The 17,841-nt window shown below is 35.1% G+C and overlaps 1 protein-coding gene across 1 annotated transcript in view; it reads right to left on the bottom strand.

Moving 5' to 3' along the window:
• LOC140779326 (uncharacterized) overlaps window positions 1-17,841 on the bottom strand; it is a 74,390-nt gene that overhangs the window by 1,979 nt on the left and 54,570 nt on the right. The window contains exons 39-61 of the mRNA XM_073124354.1: window positions 14,232-14,540; window positions 13,758-14,147; window positions 13,348-13,666; window positions 13,080-13,238; window positions 12,835-12,998; window positions 12,559-12,739; window positions 12,201-12,470; window positions 11,896-12,102; window positions 11,049-11,103; window positions 9,716-9,846; window positions 9,019-9,537; window positions 8,111-8,932; window positions 7,784-7,860; window positions 6,089-6,542; window positions 5,896-5,982; window positions 3,043-3,198; window positions 2,771-2,955; window positions 2,150-2,686; window positions 1,874-2,051; window positions 1,265-1,407; window positions 1,045-1,171; window positions 653-874; window positions 194-550 (exon numbers count right to left, since the gene is read on the bottom strand). Coding sequence (XP_072980455.1) covers window positions 194-550; window positions 653-874; window positions 1,045-1,171; window positions 1,265-1,407; window positions 1,874-2,051; window positions 2,150-2,686; window positions 2,771-2,955; window positions 3,043-3,198; window positions 5,896-5,982; window positions 6,089-6,542; window positions 7,784-7,860; window positions 8,111-8,932; window positions 9,019-9,537; window positions 9,716-9,846; window positions 11,049-11,103; window positions 11,896-12,102; window positions 12,201-12,470; window positions 12,559-12,739; window positions 12,835-12,998; window positions 13,080-13,238; window positions 13,348-13,666; window positions 13,758-14,147; window positions 14,232-14,540 — 6,049 coding nt within the window. The remainder of the gene's footprint in view (window positions 1-193; window positions 551-652; window positions 875-1,044; window positions 1,172-1,264; window positions 1,408-1,873; window positions 2,052-2,149; window positions 2,687-2,770; window positions 2,956-3,042; window positions 3,199-5,895; window positions 5,983-6,088; window positions 6,543-7,783; window positions 7,861-8,110; window positions 8,933-9,018; window positions 9,538-9,715; window positions 9,847-11,048; window positions 11,104-11,895; window positions 12,103-12,200; window positions 12,471-12,558; window positions 12,740-12,834; window positions 12,999-13,079; window positions 13,239-13,347; window positions 13,667-13,757; window positions 14,148-14,231; window positions 14,541-17,841) is intronic.

The raw sequence follows: 17,841 nt of genomic DNA, 5'->3' as shown, positions 1-17,841 counted from the left end.
ACAACTTAGAGAGTTACTGAGGTTTTTGGATTAATTTTCTAAATTGGATGAAATTATTCATCAGTTACTTTCAAATGTCTAAAGGAGGAATCATAGAACTAAAGGATTTTCATCTTTGAAGAGATATTGGGAAAGAACATGATGGGAGACAAGCTTTAGGAATAGGAACAAAACATCTAAAATTGTTCATTACCTGTCCTTCTGCTTTGTATTCATTGTAAGGACGGAGCAAGTTATCCCCTCCAATTACTCGAGGAAGTCGCTTACGAAGCAACTGCTCTTCAGCCATGATAGCAGATGATATCTTCATTCTTACTGCATTTGCACCTTCAGTAGTTTTGGATAAAAGATCAAGGACCCCACTCACAGGCTGAGCAGCAACACCAATTAAACCCTTTCCCACACCTTGAACAAAGCCCTCAACACCAGTAGACTTTGCACCCTCAAGGGGCTTCGTCAATATGCCTGTCACTCCTCTAAAAAGACCCTTTGCAAAAGCTCCTCCTCCCTCTCTGATAACATCACCGATGTCTTCCACACCTTTGGTATCCTGGCAAAAACATTATCAAGGATGAATCAATTAATGAAAAGCATACAAAATTAAGTTATTCCAATCTCATGGTTCAGAATCTATAAGAAATTTCCACAAAACCTGTTTCTGTCGGCTCTGAATAAATTTCTTGTCCATGGATAGAGCAGCAACACCTTTACTCATGTTACTAAGAGCACTACTAGCATTGCCAAGAATGTCAACACCAGAAAGTAGTTGAAGAGGTTGGCTAAGAAGATCCTTTTGAATGTTGGATGCTGCAATATTCATAAGAGCACTTCGACGCATGCATACTTCCTCACAAAATCTTTGAGCAATACGCACCTGAATGTATATGAGAACTTTAGAATCATCAAGACAATCTATTCAGAGAAGGTTATCAAGGATTATCAGATATAGATTAGTATCTGGAAATGAGGTATTGCAATGAACCAAGTTACTTATGCATTGGAATTATATACTTAAATAGAGATCACTGGAAATAACATCCCTACCGGCATATGCTCCATATTCCCCAGGGCAGTCATTAAAGAGGACCAGAATCCAAGAACACCTCTTGGGCGTTGAGTTGGAGACATTGTCATTGATACTCTGAATCGGATCTCTGAGGTGTTAAGAAGCCTAATGGTATAAAGGCATCATATAAGTAAATGCAGAAAAGAAGGAACTTAAAAATATCCAATAAAGTTCAGTAAGACAGTAATTCATGCGTACCCAATTTTTATGCTTGGATCCACTGAAACAGCAGCGGATGGAGAGCCAAACACCCTATTAAGTTTTACTTGTTGAAGCATCTCATGAACACGCCATATAATTGGTTCATGGATGTTGACCAAAAATATAGAATTATTTGGAGCCTACAAAGAGAAAAAAAATCTTATTAATCTAAATATATTGATACATAGGAACTTCTTTGAACCCCTTAAAAAGTTCTTAGTTGAAGATCCTCAAAGAGAAAAATGCATATGTACCCCTCCAAAATAATGATGTTACTAAGATGCATACATCTAGAACTTACAATATACTCCTTTAGAACTTAAAACACATGCACCTACATATCTCTTAATCACAGTAGAAGGGCATAGACCACCTTCAAACATGTGTAATTCGCATAAAAGTGATCTGAACCATAACAGTTCACACATAGCATGAACAATTTTAATGTATATAATGAAAATTTTCTTCTATATATTGATGTAGGAAAAGAAACAACTAATTATCACTATACGCAGGCAAAAGAGAAGATGATACAACAAGTCCATTGGTACAGAAAAAGTTCGATGAATTCATAGACCAAAAAGAAACAAGGAATAGTCCATATACCTGCAAACCTATATATGGATATATGCAAAAATCTAAAGAATTCTTAGTTTGCATGGTCATGGAGAACTTTATAACGTAGTCAAGCTGATCCCCAACTTTCTGTGGTCTAAACAGAACTGGCATAGGAGTAAAAGGCAACTGATTATCTAATTGGATCCAATGCATCCGCAACTTGAATCTGCCAATAACAAACAGTATATAGGTAAGTTGAGAAAAACATCTAGATGTAGTTAACAACTGCCTAAGGACAACTGTACAAATGATCCACCACTTTACCTACTAAATTCAGATCCCAATCCAGATGAGTAAGAAAGCAAGAAATTTTGTACAGACAAGTATAGGATTTCCTCTGGCATATGATCAATAATAGATAGACCCACTTCTGCTAGCTCAAAAGTAACATGATTTTCATTATCCACTGCTAAAGATGACTGATTATAGTCAGCCTCGGATGGTTGAAAAATTGGTGATGGAATTTTTTCAAGTATCAATTTTATATTTTCATTTTCTGGCATCCAATCACTAATTCGGCTGATGCGCACCTTCCCCTCTTTAAGAACAGTAAAACGTAAAGCCTTGATGGGTCCACCAGATGCTGTTGAAATAGGTTGATGATCCATGATTTCATCAATGTTAAACTTCTTAGAACTCGAGGGGTCAGTCCCATCAACTATGACCTCCAATAAATGTTGTCTACTAAGATCTTCCCAGAAAAATGAAGAAGCAGAATTAGGGGCAAGAATGCGCCATGAGTCATCATTACCATCCACTTGCCGAAACCGTACAGGCAAGAACATTGAACGATTTTCAATCCTGCTTTTGAAAAGTTAGGCTTCCTCCAAGAAAAGGAAGTCAAGGTTTAATTTAAAGATTGAAATAGGATGATTTTTGTAATACCTGTAAGGGCTTGAAAATGAAGCAAGTTGAAACAAAACTTCATAACAAGAACTTTTAGTTCCACCACTTACTTCTACTCTGATAAACATGCGACTGTCTCCTGTATCACTATTCAGGCCAACACATATGACACCATCACTTTCAATGCTAAATGGCATACTCCATTCGTATCCATCCAACCGTAACTGAGTATAAGACAACAGTTAAGCTCAAAATAAATTGACACAAGAATGAACACAAAAGTAAAAGAAATCTCAATTAGTATGCCCAACCTTCAACAATTCATTTCTGACACTGGATTGCCATTTAAATAGTTTTGGATAATCTGCTGGGTGTAGAGTCTCCTCCGTTTCACTTTTACACTGAGACAAAATAATACTGCGTGCAATCCTATTGATAAAGAGGGTGTGTGGTAGAAAATGAACAACCTGCATATAGATTGAGAATGGATTAATTCTCAGATATGAAGCACAGATGCAGATAAAAATATGGATACAAGAGGATACGGCAATACAGATACGTAGATACAGCGAATTCTTAGAAGCAAGATACAAATACGATATGCATATGCCAATTAAAATAATATATTGTCAATCTATTGTCAACCAATATAACATATGGTAAAATAATAACACCCCAGAAATAATAACATAAAAGGAAAGAAAGCTACAGATTTCATATCTACATGCCTAAAACTTTACAATAATTTTGTAAAAAAACTGATAAAAAACTCAAAAACACTGAAACCTAAATAATCTACTCATTTACAACTAATTTAAATCTTTAAATGCTTTCAAATTATATGTTTAATTCATTATCAAATAAACAAAGCTATCATGAAGAATTGTGATGATCATATATACATATAAAGTATATATCTTAAATTGTTGCTTGGCAACAACAAAAGAAAAGAATTAGATAATCAAGAAACGTATAGGAGCCATATCCCACTTTATTGGAACTGTATCAAAAAATTAAAATTAATTTTTTAATTCGGATACTTCTCTAGCCATATCCGATACGTATAGAACCGTATCAGAGTCCAAAATGTACCGAATACTGATACAGAGGGGTAAACAAAGTATCCGTGCTTTATAGTTTCTCAGGAACATATATAAAATGTTAGAAACTAAGATGCAAACAAATGAAGAGTACTTATTTATTTGGTACTGATCCAGTTGCGGAAAAGATCAAAGATTACATAAATACTTGGATAGAAAGACTACTTATCAAACATGTGATGCACAAACTACTCTCTGGAAAAGGAACTATGCAGCAGTAAAAGTAATGATATATAGTCCAGATACAAGCTTCTGTAGAACTAAAAAACTAAACTACCTTCAGAAAAAACCTATGACATGACTATATTTTAAATTATTTTATAAGATTTACCCATTTCATTCAATACAGCAATAGTTACACTATCTTATGTTTCAAACTATCAAGAAATTTGCCAACCACAAAATGGCTATAGCAAAGGACATCTAGGAAACAAGAAGAAACTTAAGAGTACCCACAATATTGGCCGTTGACTCCTAATAAAAGTTATACCTTCAAAATTACCATAGTTCTTGTTTTGCGTTCAACTATATATACCAACCTAATAAAAGATTCTCGTGAAGGTACTAAATAAGGAAGTACCGATTACTATACTCTAGCTTTTCATCAGACTTCAAATAGAAGTGTGGTAAGTGAGGTTTAAGAGACAACTTGTTTATCTCATAAGGTATATACCTATTGGCATGTCTTGACATTAGTTGCTGCAGTATATAATGGAGACAGATAAAAATGGAGTTGAACTAAAGTAAAAAGAAACTGTTTTGATGCTGACCAATTGTTCGTAGGAACTAACAGAACACTCGGCAACAAAAAAAAAGATGTTATTACAGTGGCAAAAAAGCAGAACTAGGAAAGGAGAAAAAGAAAAATTAGTAAAACAAGAAACTACTTTATCCAATATTGTAGGATCTGAAGTTCTGTGGTTGTTCCAACAGTTCACGGAAGATGCTGGCACATAGATATCACAACCATCATGTGTCTTGACATAATCATATTATAGGGTTGATTACACTTTGACTGTCTCAACTATAGGCTATTTTCTCTTGCAATGCCTCCTCTTTTTCTCTACTTTTGATCCCTCAAGGCCTCAACTATTCAAAATGATCATAACCACTGATACTGTAGACAAAAGTTACAAAATGACTATTATACCACCTAAGAAAACAAAATCCTCTAGGTAATCAATTGAACACCTTCCACCCACAATAAAAGCACCCATTCCCACAGCAACGTGTTCACCATCACTGAATATCATGACAATCTAGAGGATCGGATAATGGTGGTAGTGGGATTTATGTTTAGGGAATTAGGGCTATAGTTTGGGAGAAAGAGAAGGAGAACAACATTGAAGTAAGGGGTTGAAAAAGAGGGAAAGAGTTAAGAATTTTTGTGGAGGAGAACAAGGGGTTAAAGAAGGGGCATTTTGTTCTATAGGGTCATATCTAGGCATGTAACAAGTTTCTGTTAGAAACCTTAATGGTAAACTAACAAAAGGATTTATTTGATGATTTTGAATAGTTAAGAAGATCAGCCTATAAAAAAAACAAAAGGGGTCATGTGCTGCCAAGCCTCCATCACCAACCCCTTTCCTAGTCTAATCTCATTGTCATGCCGTGCCTGCACCCTAGTATTTCTCTCCCTATGGGAAGAGAAAGATCATAGGATAAAGATCCACTATTAACTCACTTATCAGATCTACATTAAATGAAAGTGTTAATTCTCTAAAAGCTTAAGCTTTTAGAGAACAATCGTTTTTATCTTTTATACTCTAATATTCATCCTCACTTTTGGGCTTGAAATATTTTAAACAGCCCACTTAAATGGGTAGAAATTTTTTTCAAATGACAGATAGGCCTGGCAGGATTCAAATTAGGACCATGTTAATTCACTAACTACTTTAAAAGGTTAAGTTTTTAAGAGTGATGACTTTTGTATTTTATATAATAACAAAAAAATCTGATAAAACTGGTCTAAGATTGATGCAGTATAAGACAGACTAATATTAGAGAGAGAGAGAGAGAGAGAGAGAGAGAGAGAGAAAGAATGCAAAAAGAGGAAATGAAAACCTTAGTCCTATCAGAAGCCATTTTAAGTTGTGCTGAGAGCCTGTAATATGATCCATCAGAAGCAAATGCTTTGACATCAATATGTTCCTGCACAAAAACGCAGCTCTTTAGCCTCAGGTTTGTACAAGTTTGAAAATTGCAATCCCACCAAATCAATACAGTAACACGACACATCTTTGTTATGCCTGGTTACCTTGCTTTCAAGCTCAAGAAACGAAATTCCTGGGCTATAATATCCAGAATGACGAACAGCTACGGAGATACCAAGACGTGTTGACGTGGAAGTATCATTCCGAGATTGGAATGGCAAAACCCCAGAGCGGTTTATATAGTCTTGTGGTGATAACATGACACAATTTGGACCGAAGTCCTCAATGACATCCAAAATCTGAATATTACTCCTTGAGCTGGTATTTCTTCTGTCAAAAGACTTTGATGAATGTTTCAATGCAAACTTTGCAGATTTAACTGCTCTAGTAAGTAGGACAGAGTCAGTATCAGCATTTTCCAGAGGTTCCACCTCAACAATACGATAGGATAGTGGAAGTGAAGAATCATTTTGAATCCAATATGGGACAAACAGTCTCACGGTCTTGGGTGCTGCATCAGTCCCCCCAAGATCATGCTCAACACTCACACGCAGCCTCCTAAAAGAAGTTAATCCAACATGATATTTTGGTCAAAGTTCAATAAAAAAATTACACTGGGAAAATAAGCTAATACTGAATAGACTAGTATGAATTCTACCAGAAGGTAAATTGATTGCAAATTCAATATGCAGCCAGATTTTGAAGAATAATAAGGCTCTCCCAAAAGGAAATTGACATACACAAAATTGTTGCTATTGCATGCTCTGAAAAAGATTAAGGCCTCACTTGAGCAATTACCCTGAAAAGCATACTCTCTCAAAACTAATGTACATTGTTTAAAGCAAGGTTTGTCACGCCCCGTGCCAATCTACACTTATCGTGCCAGTGAGTTACTGGCACCTAGCACAGGATTTGCAGTTGGCATAGCACCGTTCCAGCCCATGCCGACCGGCATGGGTGTGGCATCCACATCGTTATAGATAAACTACTTGAGTAAATAAGTTCAACCTTCAACCTCGACTACAATACATAGCACATATAAATTTGATGTGCTGAGTGCAGACCGAATTTGATCAAAAAATTGCTTCAACTCACAATAATCCTTGTCAAGGGGTGAGAGGAAGCAGTGCTATTGAGTCAATTATGTCAGAGATGATTAGAGGGCTTGACCTTTAGTTTACAATATCAGATTAGGTCAACCTCACCCAGTCAAACTAAAAATACTGCCCTGTTCTCACTTGTCTCAGCAAGCAAAACCCTACCTTCGGCAAGGTCACCACTGCCACAGTAGTCGTTGCAAGAGGTCAGTAATCTGTTTTAAACTTTCAATGACAGATGTCCTGAGTCTCCTGACTGAGTAGCCATCAAAACAAGGTGACAGACCTTCAATTGTCACACAGGGTGGAACATCAAAGGCAATCAACCAACATGGTGAGTATGAACAACTCCCTTGAATTGTGCTAAGTTGCTAATTACCTATTAGCATAATACAAAGTGGCAAACCTATGCCTATCTATATACTTAGGATTTTTGTTCTCTTAATTTGTAAAGAAATAAATATGTAAAGAAGGATTCTATCTTTCTTCCTATTTTATCTGTAGAGTTAAGATGCTAATTATATGATTAGGATTGTGCCCATTATCATCGTCTTAACAATCTCCCACCCCTCACCACCCCCACCACCCCGCCCCGCCTTTCAGGAAAAAGAAGCTATTCCATCAAAGAGAAATTTGCAATAAGAAAGTTGAATGTAAAACATGGAAAATTTTGCACTAGAGTATATGTCAATAGATTCAAACCTGTTACTTTGCTTCTGAACAATCCAAAATGACGATGCATGATCCGTACCTACTAAATCCATTATCAAAATTGCATCCTAAGGAAAAAGATATATCAAATTAGATAGGCATAGGTGCACTAAAATTACCTAAAAGAATATGGTGATTCCTACTTTCTACTGTCATAAACAATTTTTGCATAGGAAATAAGTGCTGTGTCAAGAATATGGCCCACTGTGACCTCATCAGATTCTTTGTTGCCTCTATGACAAGAAAGGTTTGAGAGCTCCAAAGTAGGACTACATAAACATTGCTGCAACTATATAGCTATTCGAACTAATGTCTTACCTTCTCTAAAACCCAACCACCTTGAAGAAAAAATGTAAGGTAGATTGATTTTCGAATATCTGCTGAATAAACAAATGCAGTTCCACCAGATGACACAACACCATGCTGCCGTTCGACCATATTACCTTCAGGTGATCTCTGCCAAATAGCATATTCAGCTTCATAGGGAAGCTTGTTTTCCAACCTAAGAGTTGAATTAATTGATATTTTCCAATCATAAACAGGAGCATTTAGTTCAGTGTGAAGAACTGAAGCATCAATTCCAATACTTAGCCAGAAATGCTGTTTAATACTAACAGAAGAACTAGAGTAACAAAGCATATCTTTCTTCTCGAGTTGGTCCAATCTAAGAAAAGAGTTCTGTAACGCAATACTTGAATGTTTTATAGTGCCTTGTCTAGAAAGTTGAGGCTGCTGATTGACAGATTGGTCCTTGCCAGAACCAAAAGTCAGCAGTTGGCCCCAAGAGTAATGCTCCTGCATGTTTTCAGAGTAAGGACGAATTTGTAGGCACATGTCCATATCTTTTCCCATAGCTGGCCATGGCAAAACTGCAGATGAGTTTGGATTTAGTACAGCAATGATGCTTCTCAAGATATCTCTATTTTTCTCTGGCAATTGTTGTCTTGTACGTATCCAACGCCTTCGCCGCACAAAATCTAGAGGTGATTTGGAAGACGACCTTGAAGAACTTGGAGGCCATTTTAAGCTCTGGAAGTCAGTTCCATATGCCCATCCATCACTATCAACATACTGAGCTCTCTCAATTTTCCAGGGTGATGCCCATCGCCAACCAGATGGTAGAGGAGGATCGAAAAACTCCTTCAAAATAGAAGAGCTTCTTTAGCTTAGAAACACAACACTTTCAATGTAAAACCGCTTGAAAAGTAAAAAATGATAATTCTTACGATTGATGAGTACGAAAAGTCCCTGTTACTCCAGCGCCCAGGATCATTCACACGGGAACCAGCTGACTTGTTACCCCAACCAGAAATTGGCTGGTATCTCTGATTTTCAAAGATCTCTTCTATCACCATGGTAGAACTATTTGTTTCCAGGTTCACAAGAGGACTACCAAGCACAGTGGCAGGGCAGACAGACACTTGAAGAATGACATCAGAATCATTTGCAATAACAGCAAGAGCCCTAAGGGTTGCATGCTTCTTGTTGTTCCTCATGGTAACTTCGAAGGCCAAGGGGTTCTTGTTTATAGATTTTGGAACAACTGTTAGAGGCAAAACTGAGCTAAAGTTCTCCCAAGGTCCATCAGGGCTAAGTCCAATCCAGAAACCTACATCTCTATCAGTAGTTATGCTATCTATACTGTTTTGGAAACACGTATCAGGATTCCTTTCAATATAACAAGTAGAAACTACCAGAATACCATAGTCTCTTCGTTCTTCAATTTTTGTAAATTGACCACGAATCTGTATAAACAATTTATTCATTAATTCAACAGAAAAATACTTTGGATCAGTCAAAAATGAAAAAATGGCAAGAAAAGAACAGAATTAAATTACTTATAAGAGAATTAACCTTCTTCCTAAGAGAATATTTTGAATGTAAGCTGTATAAACCTTTCTGCCAGGACCAAAATAAATTTACCTTCTTCCTAAGAGGATAAGATGCAAAATGCCTCGCATCAACTTCTCTATGCAGGTTCCTTATTGAAGCAGCCCGTTTCAGCGTAGTAGTGCCACAACCAATAGGAATAGACAATGCACCAATAACTTCACCTTAAATGTTTCAACATTAGTGCAACATAAGTTTACATTGTATATTTCTTAAACAATAAGATCACTTGAAAAATTAAAATATCAATATCTTTCATCTCCAACATAAAACAATAAAATGTTCTGGGATCATTAGTATCAGAATCAAGCATGTTAAAGTTGGATTGCTGATAGGCATATAATTAGTACAACATCCAACATATAAATATAACTCATAAGAAACATATGGATTAAAGTTGTATTACAAATCAGTTACAAGATATCCCAGTATTTGAATGAGATAACTAACATGATCACTATATGCATCCAGTACATCCATAATATATATTCAGAAAGAGTCATTTATATCGATCACAGTATTAGATACATAGAATTTCTGATGACAAAGGTGCCAAAGAATTTTGGTTATATTAACGATTTCATCTACAGTTTATATAGCCCAAACATACATAGCAAAGAGGAACATTTGTCCTACATAGCTTTGTAATATATCCAGTGAAATTGGAGAAGAAACTGATTACAAAGCTACTATTAAGAATATGCCATTATGCTGTCATATCACTTTATTTAAACAATACTGATACTTCTATTTTGAATAGATAAAAGATTCTTTAGACGTAAATTGCACATCGGGTGATCTAGACAGGCGCAAGCACATTAACTTCAAGAACAGCATATCACAAACTGAAATGAAATCTATGCAGGTACCTTTTTTCTCTCCTTTTCCATCATGTTTTCTTTTCATCATTTTGTTGCAGTAAAATGTAATTTAAAGCATCTGACTCACCCACTGCTAACTCTTGTTATATACCAGTACGTGAAACAAATTTAGCTCATAAAAATCAACCTCTTTGGAATTAATAACATAACTATGTCGATCCAGAAAACAGTAAAGGCATGATATCAACAATATATTGCAGTTCATGGTCTCTTTCCTATCTTGTCATCAAAAGGAACCTGAATACCTAATCACATACATTGTGATGCATATCTCTTCCTTAACATACTGCATAGGACTACAGAAATACAAAAAAGTTCGCTCTTTCACTTATCGCTTGGACAAATAAATATTCTAGAAGTTTTTCTGTCGATTGACGCAAAGGGCTGAATTAACTAGATAGAAATAGGAAAATTTACTACAAGAAGGAAACTTAATATGCTACACCAGAATATATTACAATTAAAATCTAAAGTCTGACCAGTACCCTTTCCAGCTTTTGCAGAAAGATTTGTAACCTCAACTTCCAGATTAGCTGATCCCTGAAAAGGATGAAAAGAAGACATATGCAGTAATGTTAATATGTCAACAACATATGCCAGGCTAGCATGACAAGAGAAACCAAAGAAGATACATTTACATTTCTCAAAACAGTATAAATAATTGAAGAGGACTTAACGTTAAACCTGATTATGAGATTCATGATAATTATGACGAAAGGTAGCTAAGTCCACAGAAATAAGATTAATTGATGGATAATAGTAGAATTAATCCAATTCACATAAGATAGGATGGACAAGGAAAATTCATTTCTGGAACTTATTCACAGCTGCAACAAAAATTAATTTAAGAAGAGAAGACAAAAGAGGAAAGGAGAAGATAGGTAGTAGGTAACTAGGTATCATGATTCTACTAGCTAATTTCCCCCTAGTTATATCAACATAATAAACCTTGATATAAATTTTCTACAGCTAGAAGGACTCCAAACTAACAAATAATGCTTAGAACTTCAATTAACACAATATCACTCTAAATAGAATTAGAAAGTCGGCATGATATCAAGTGCATACTGCCTTACCAAAAGGAAGGATTCAAGTAGACATTCAGAAGCTTTTTACAATTATGGATATTAGAACAGGTTCAGTATGGTTGTCTTTCCAGAAATCAAATATAAAAAGATAACTGATGATTTTGTAGTTCAAGTGACAAAATAGATCAGAGGAATTTATGTTAAAAGAAAATGATACATTTTGTGATGAACTATATTATTAGTTTATAACATGTCCACAAGGTTTGTAAGTGCAAGGGTATTAGACCAAGTATCAAACAACTACCTTTTCAGGAACTTCAAATATAAAAAGTTCATTCCACTTCGCATAGCCTTCGCTCAAATCACTTCTTTTTGATATCAAAGGTTGTACACATCTTGTCCTTGCACTCTGAGGAAAGAGCTTATACTGATCTGAGACATTACTATCAATAAGCAAACGCAAAGCACAGAAATACTCATGATCATTTCCATCATCTATAATGGGCAGACCCTGCAATAAGTAGCAAAAAAAAGATCATGCCTAGTTTTAGATACTTATAGAAGTTCTACTATAGTCTAACTAAAAATTACATGATATAAAAGTATGACCTTGGACTCAAAAATCTGTATGGCAACATAATATCGCGTCTCCCTGAAATTGGGCAGCACATTTAACTTGTCTAAAAACCTGGGAGGTGGCATGAATAGTGAAACTTGACTCTCATGCTGTAATAACTCAACATCATTTGAAGCTTGCTCCACTTTCCTCAGATAAACATCACACCCAAGTTTATTTTCAATAGTGACTTTCTGAAAATCATCTTCATTCAAAGCAGAACAGGATAGATCATCATTTGGTCTTAAACTTTCAGTAGATTCCTGAAAAATTATATCCATGTTAATGCAACATGCAGAATTATAGAAGTTCCAAACTTTCATTCTAACACCATGAACATGTAAACATTACCTCATTCTTCTTTGATGACTTGTACTCTATATCAGCTTGTCTGTTCCAGGAAACAATGGTTTCTGTCAGGGTTTCAAGATTGGCAGCACTGATATTGAGATTTAGAGGACTTGTTGCAGCAAGACGAACTCTCCTGACAACTTTTGAAGATGCATTCTCACTGGTATCATATGTTTCAAGCCTAAGAAGAAATAAGAAAAGTTATTGGAACTCCAAACTGGTTCACTTTTGAAATATAATATAACAGATAGTTTCTAAATACTACTATTGAGTTACTTGAATATTCCATCGAATGGCTCAATAAGAGGCTCCCACGATTCTAGTTGTCTATTGAATGTGGAAGAAGCAATCGAACAGACCAGTACAGCATTCATCGCATCAAGTCGCCCATGTGATGCAACATTTATACTTGTAATGGTTACATCCAATAGTGGTGTCATCTGAAATATAAAAAATATGTGGTATAATTGCTATTGTATTCTTCTCACCCATAAGAATTATACTTTTGGAAAGTTACTTACTGTTCCACATAAGCTATCAAGGATACTGAGTGAGAAACAGCCCAACTTAAATTCAGCAGTTACATTCTCTCGTGTTTTAGGTTTTATATAGTCACTTATGCTGTATGCCAGCCGGGGTGATGGTTTTCTGTGATCAGATCGTGCAAGAAAAGTGCTTACCTGCAATACAAGAGTTACATAAGAGAAAAATTAAGAATCTTTAACTTTAGCTCCTTAGCAGAGTAAATTGTACAATCCAGCTTTTGCTTGAAGCAGTATTGCCGAGGACCTGATTTTCAACTTTCCAGATGCTCCAGCAGTTGGAACCTTTTGGATTGGCAGACATCGAAATAGGATCATCAGAAACATTTGCTTGGTTAACCAGATCTATCCTAGGGCAGCAAAACAAGTCCTTTTTGGGGACTTCATTTGTTTTTGTTATTACACATCCCAGGGAGGCATAACCAGGAGGAGGAATTGGATACCAAAAAAATGCATCATCAAGACCCTTTCTAACTATATGTGCAACTTTTGTGAACTGCACAGGTCTTGCAGATATCATTGAATTATCGCACTTGAACACTAACCCAAGAGGAGGAGGCTCCAACCTAAGGCACAAAAATAGGGAAAGCTTGTGAGTTAACTTCCTCAAGAAATAAAATTTGTGAATATAAAATGCAAGAAAGTAGCATAGCCAACCCTTCCGTTATACAATCACCAAGTATAGCAAACCCAGGACGTGCTAATGGTCGCCATACAGAAAGTGGTCTTCTCGACTCGCAACCTTTATCCAGCCAAATTCTCTCAAAGTGTGGTGTAGACATGTAATAACTGCTTGTTCTCGATAATGATCTTACAACATCCCATCCAGATGTACTATTGAAAGTACCTTCCTGGTGACTGCTCTGTACTTTTTCGACAGAGGCATCTGTTGCAAGATCATTGCTGTAAGAGAGATGCCTAGGATTACGAAGAAGAATCTGGTGCAAGCTGAAAACTTCCCCTTCTAGTGGGCACTCTATTGAATTATGAGCATAGAATGACCCAACAACATTATCAACATGCCAAATGCTGAATCCAGTGAAATTTCTACATATGGAATGAAATAAGTAAGTTCACAAATAAGATTACTACTCCGTGGACAAAGAACTGAAGCATGAAAGATGAAAGTACCCTAGATTTGATGAAAGATAATATACGCAATCTGAAACCATTGTAGATGTTACAAGATCAGAACGGAGGCAATAAACAATGTGATTTGGAGGTGGCTGGTTTCCAACATGCGCCACACACCCTAAGGCAGAGTAGCCGGGTGGTGGAATTGGCATCCAGATGGAGCAGTCATTGTCATTTGATGATTGTGTTTGTCCACTGAATTCTTGAAACTTAGAGAACAAAGCAATGAGCTTAAAACCAACAGGTTTTCGAACACGACCATAGGCATTACTCACTGCAACCACTACGTGTGAAGGTGGTACCGGTCTGCAAAATACTTTCGATATCAACTTAACTTTAACTGAAGGAAAAGAAAAACAGTGAAAATAGTATGATTTTGTCACTATATAAGGCAAAACCAATAGAAAACAAGAAAATATAATAACTCAGAAATAAACAAAAGAACATAAACACAGAAAAGCTTAAATTTTAGTATTTGAAAACATGAGAACAAAATGATGACTAATGATGCTATTATGTTCCTAATCATAAATTCAGATTTTCATGCATCTGAATTCCAGATGCAGTTTACTATATCTTATATCTACTCTTTAGTACTAACTGAAATTAAGTACTTATTGTACATTAGAGTTCAACTCCTAATAATATGTATTGCCTTAAAACTTTTGAATAGACCGGATGTAAACGGCAAACCTGCCTATCAACAAACAAAATTTGATCATTATCCAGAATATATAGTATAAGTTGAATCTTAGTATATTTAACCTAGAAAATAAAACCAATCCTGCAGCTAATTTTTTTTGTAAGGACTGATGATGTCAAGGCAGAAGTCAAAAGAACTTTTAGGAATAGACTTAAAATATGCAGCACTTCTTCTATGCTCATGTCACACCTTTCATTACTTCTTTAGGAAAAGCCCTGTGGGAATCACATATAATGAACTCTCACTGTTAAACAAACTATCAAGTGAAAGTTCAAATTATGAACAGGCTTTGATTAGAAACAGGTGGTACATCTTCTTACTCAGCAAAGAAATTTTGAATATACTTATTTGGAATATCACTTTTGGGGGGAAGGGTTAGAAGAAATTGAAATGTCCTAGAATAATGCAAGGCTTTTCTTAATCATCACATAAGGCAATTAAGGTATTTAGCAAGTTAAATGAAAGAAAAGAATTAAAACAATAAAGTTGCTGGAACTTGATGAACAATAAATTGATTTTGTACTGTGTTGATGGGTATAATTGTGATAAGTAGGACAAGGAAATCTGAGACTATTACAATTCTCAATGGCAATTGAGATGTAACAAGAAAGAGGAAGAAGTAGCAAGCATTTCTGAGTCACTTGGTATATAACTAGTCCGAATTGGAAGCTTAAGTTGGATCAACCAACAAAATGGTAAGGAAAGTATTATGTTGAGGAAAGTAAAATAGACGATAGAGGTAAGCAATCTTGCAGTTACTTTCTACCCTTTTATTCTTCTTTCCTTATCCTCTGTTGTTGCAGTAGTTCTATGTTTAGCTGAGGTTTTTGGTTAAGAAGAAATGCTTATCCTCTAAAAATAATGTAATAAACCTTTTATTGTTCTATCTCTTCAAATCATCAAGTTCAACCTGTTGTCATACTAATACAGTCATCTTCTTCATACCTCCTCCCAAGGATGGCCGTGCCAGTAAAGGCACGGCACGCATGCCGTCCCGGTCATGTGCCAATGTAGAGACTTTTTTTAAAAAAAAATTCTATTTCCATCAATCTTTATTAAATCGACTTTACTTATTTTCTTAACAAACATGATATGACATATAGAACCCATTTTTTTTACTTTTTCTTATTTCCATCAATTAACTTTTTTTATTTGTTATTTTTAAAATGATAACTTATTTGTCATTTTTTAAAATTGGAGTGACAATTCATTTGCTAGACCTAAACAACCACAAAACTGAATTTATCAGAGACAGAAGAAAGGAAATGGACCATCTCAAGCTCAATGTGATTACAATCAAATGAGGAAAGGACTTAAGTCTATAGGTAGCAGGACATCAGGAAAGGTGCGCCCACAGGATGATATGAGTTCATCATCATTACTATCATATCAATCACACCCACCAGAGCCACAACACATTTATTATACTTCATATCCATAATCTACATATGCTTATGATGTATCTGTGTCTATGCCGGTCATTTCCGTGTATATTCAATATCCAAATCATATCATTAAAGAATTATAAAATTCTTATTTCTATGAAAACTATGTGAGACGTTATAACGAGTAATATTATCAATGGATAAGTTTTGAAGAATATCGACAGTATTTAACGCAACATTCTCATGTTATTCTTGTGCTAGCAAATAAAGTCTTTGATCCTCCTCGTCATTCTACGTTCAACTAGATATTAGTTTTAAATATTGAACTATTATCAATTATGTATTGAATGTTATTATGTGTTCAATTATACTATGGAGTATTCAATCATATTATGGAGTGTTTAATCATTAATATTAATTTTAATGAATGTATTCAATCATATTATGTATTGAATAATATTTATATTTAACTATTATTCTATTTTTAATAAAATAGGTTATTTATAAAAATAATCTAAAGATAAAACATTATAATGTAGATTTTAAATTTTAATACATATATTTAGACAAAAAAAAATTAAAGATTGACATACCAAAGACACAAAAACATCTCTAAATATTCTAAAAATTTATTAAAAATATTATAAGGGGTGGGCAGTGGCACAGGGGGTGTGCCACTAGCACGGGGGGGTGTGCCACTAGCACAGGAGCTCGGCACGCCCCATGCCGATGGTGGCACGGCACGGCACGTCACGTGCCACTGGCACGGCCATCACTGCCTCCTCCCTCATCCTCCTATCGAACAGGATGCTTAGTTCCATTGATTTCTTCCAACTAACTAATTGGTCATTTTACGAAATAGGGAGGTCTAATTTTGCACAATTTGTTAATAGTTTAGAATGTAGGGTTTGAACTGCTAATTCACTTTAGAGATTGTTAGCTCCACTAGTACATCCTATTCTTAATTTCCTCCTTATTCACATGTGGAATATGATTAAAATAGGAATAGCAATTTCTATCTGTTATTAATAAAATGAGGGATTTACAAAGAAAAAGATGAGAAGCTGTTAGTTTTTATGAGATTATGATAAATACCTTTTGATTTGATATAAAGTAGATTGATGGGATATATATCAAGGATAAATTGATAATTGGGTTAACGTGTAGTATAAAATGTAATTTTGATAAATAGTATTTGCATTCTTGAGTAGGGGTATTATAATATTTAGCTGTTATTTTAAAATAAGGAATTATACTCTAAAATCAAAAAAATTACTCCTAAAATGAATAGAGGCTCAAGGATTTACAAGAATTATCTATATACGTTGGTTGTTACACCAAAATGTCATTCAATTCGTCTACAGAAAAAAAAAAAAAAAAGAAATCACTCTTTTAATATCTACTCTGTCAACAACTAGGACTTTCCAAATTGGGGTTCTCCTGATCCTTCCTCGGCTTTATCTTGTTTCATATGTGATTAAACATGGTATATACAACAGATAAGTGTCAATATACAAAG

The sequence above is a fragment of the Typha angustifolia genome, chromosome 3 (assembly GCF_048772165.1).
Source record: "Typha angustifolia cultivar Huaian chromosome 3, ASM4877216v1, whole genome shotgun sequence".
NCBI classification, from domain to species: Eukaryota; Viridiplantae; Streptophyta; class Magnoliopsida; order Poales; family Typhaceae; genus Typha; species Typha angustifolia.
The sequence above is the reverse complement of the archived record's forward strand: the minus strand, read 5'-3'. Positions and strand labels throughout refer to the sequence as shown.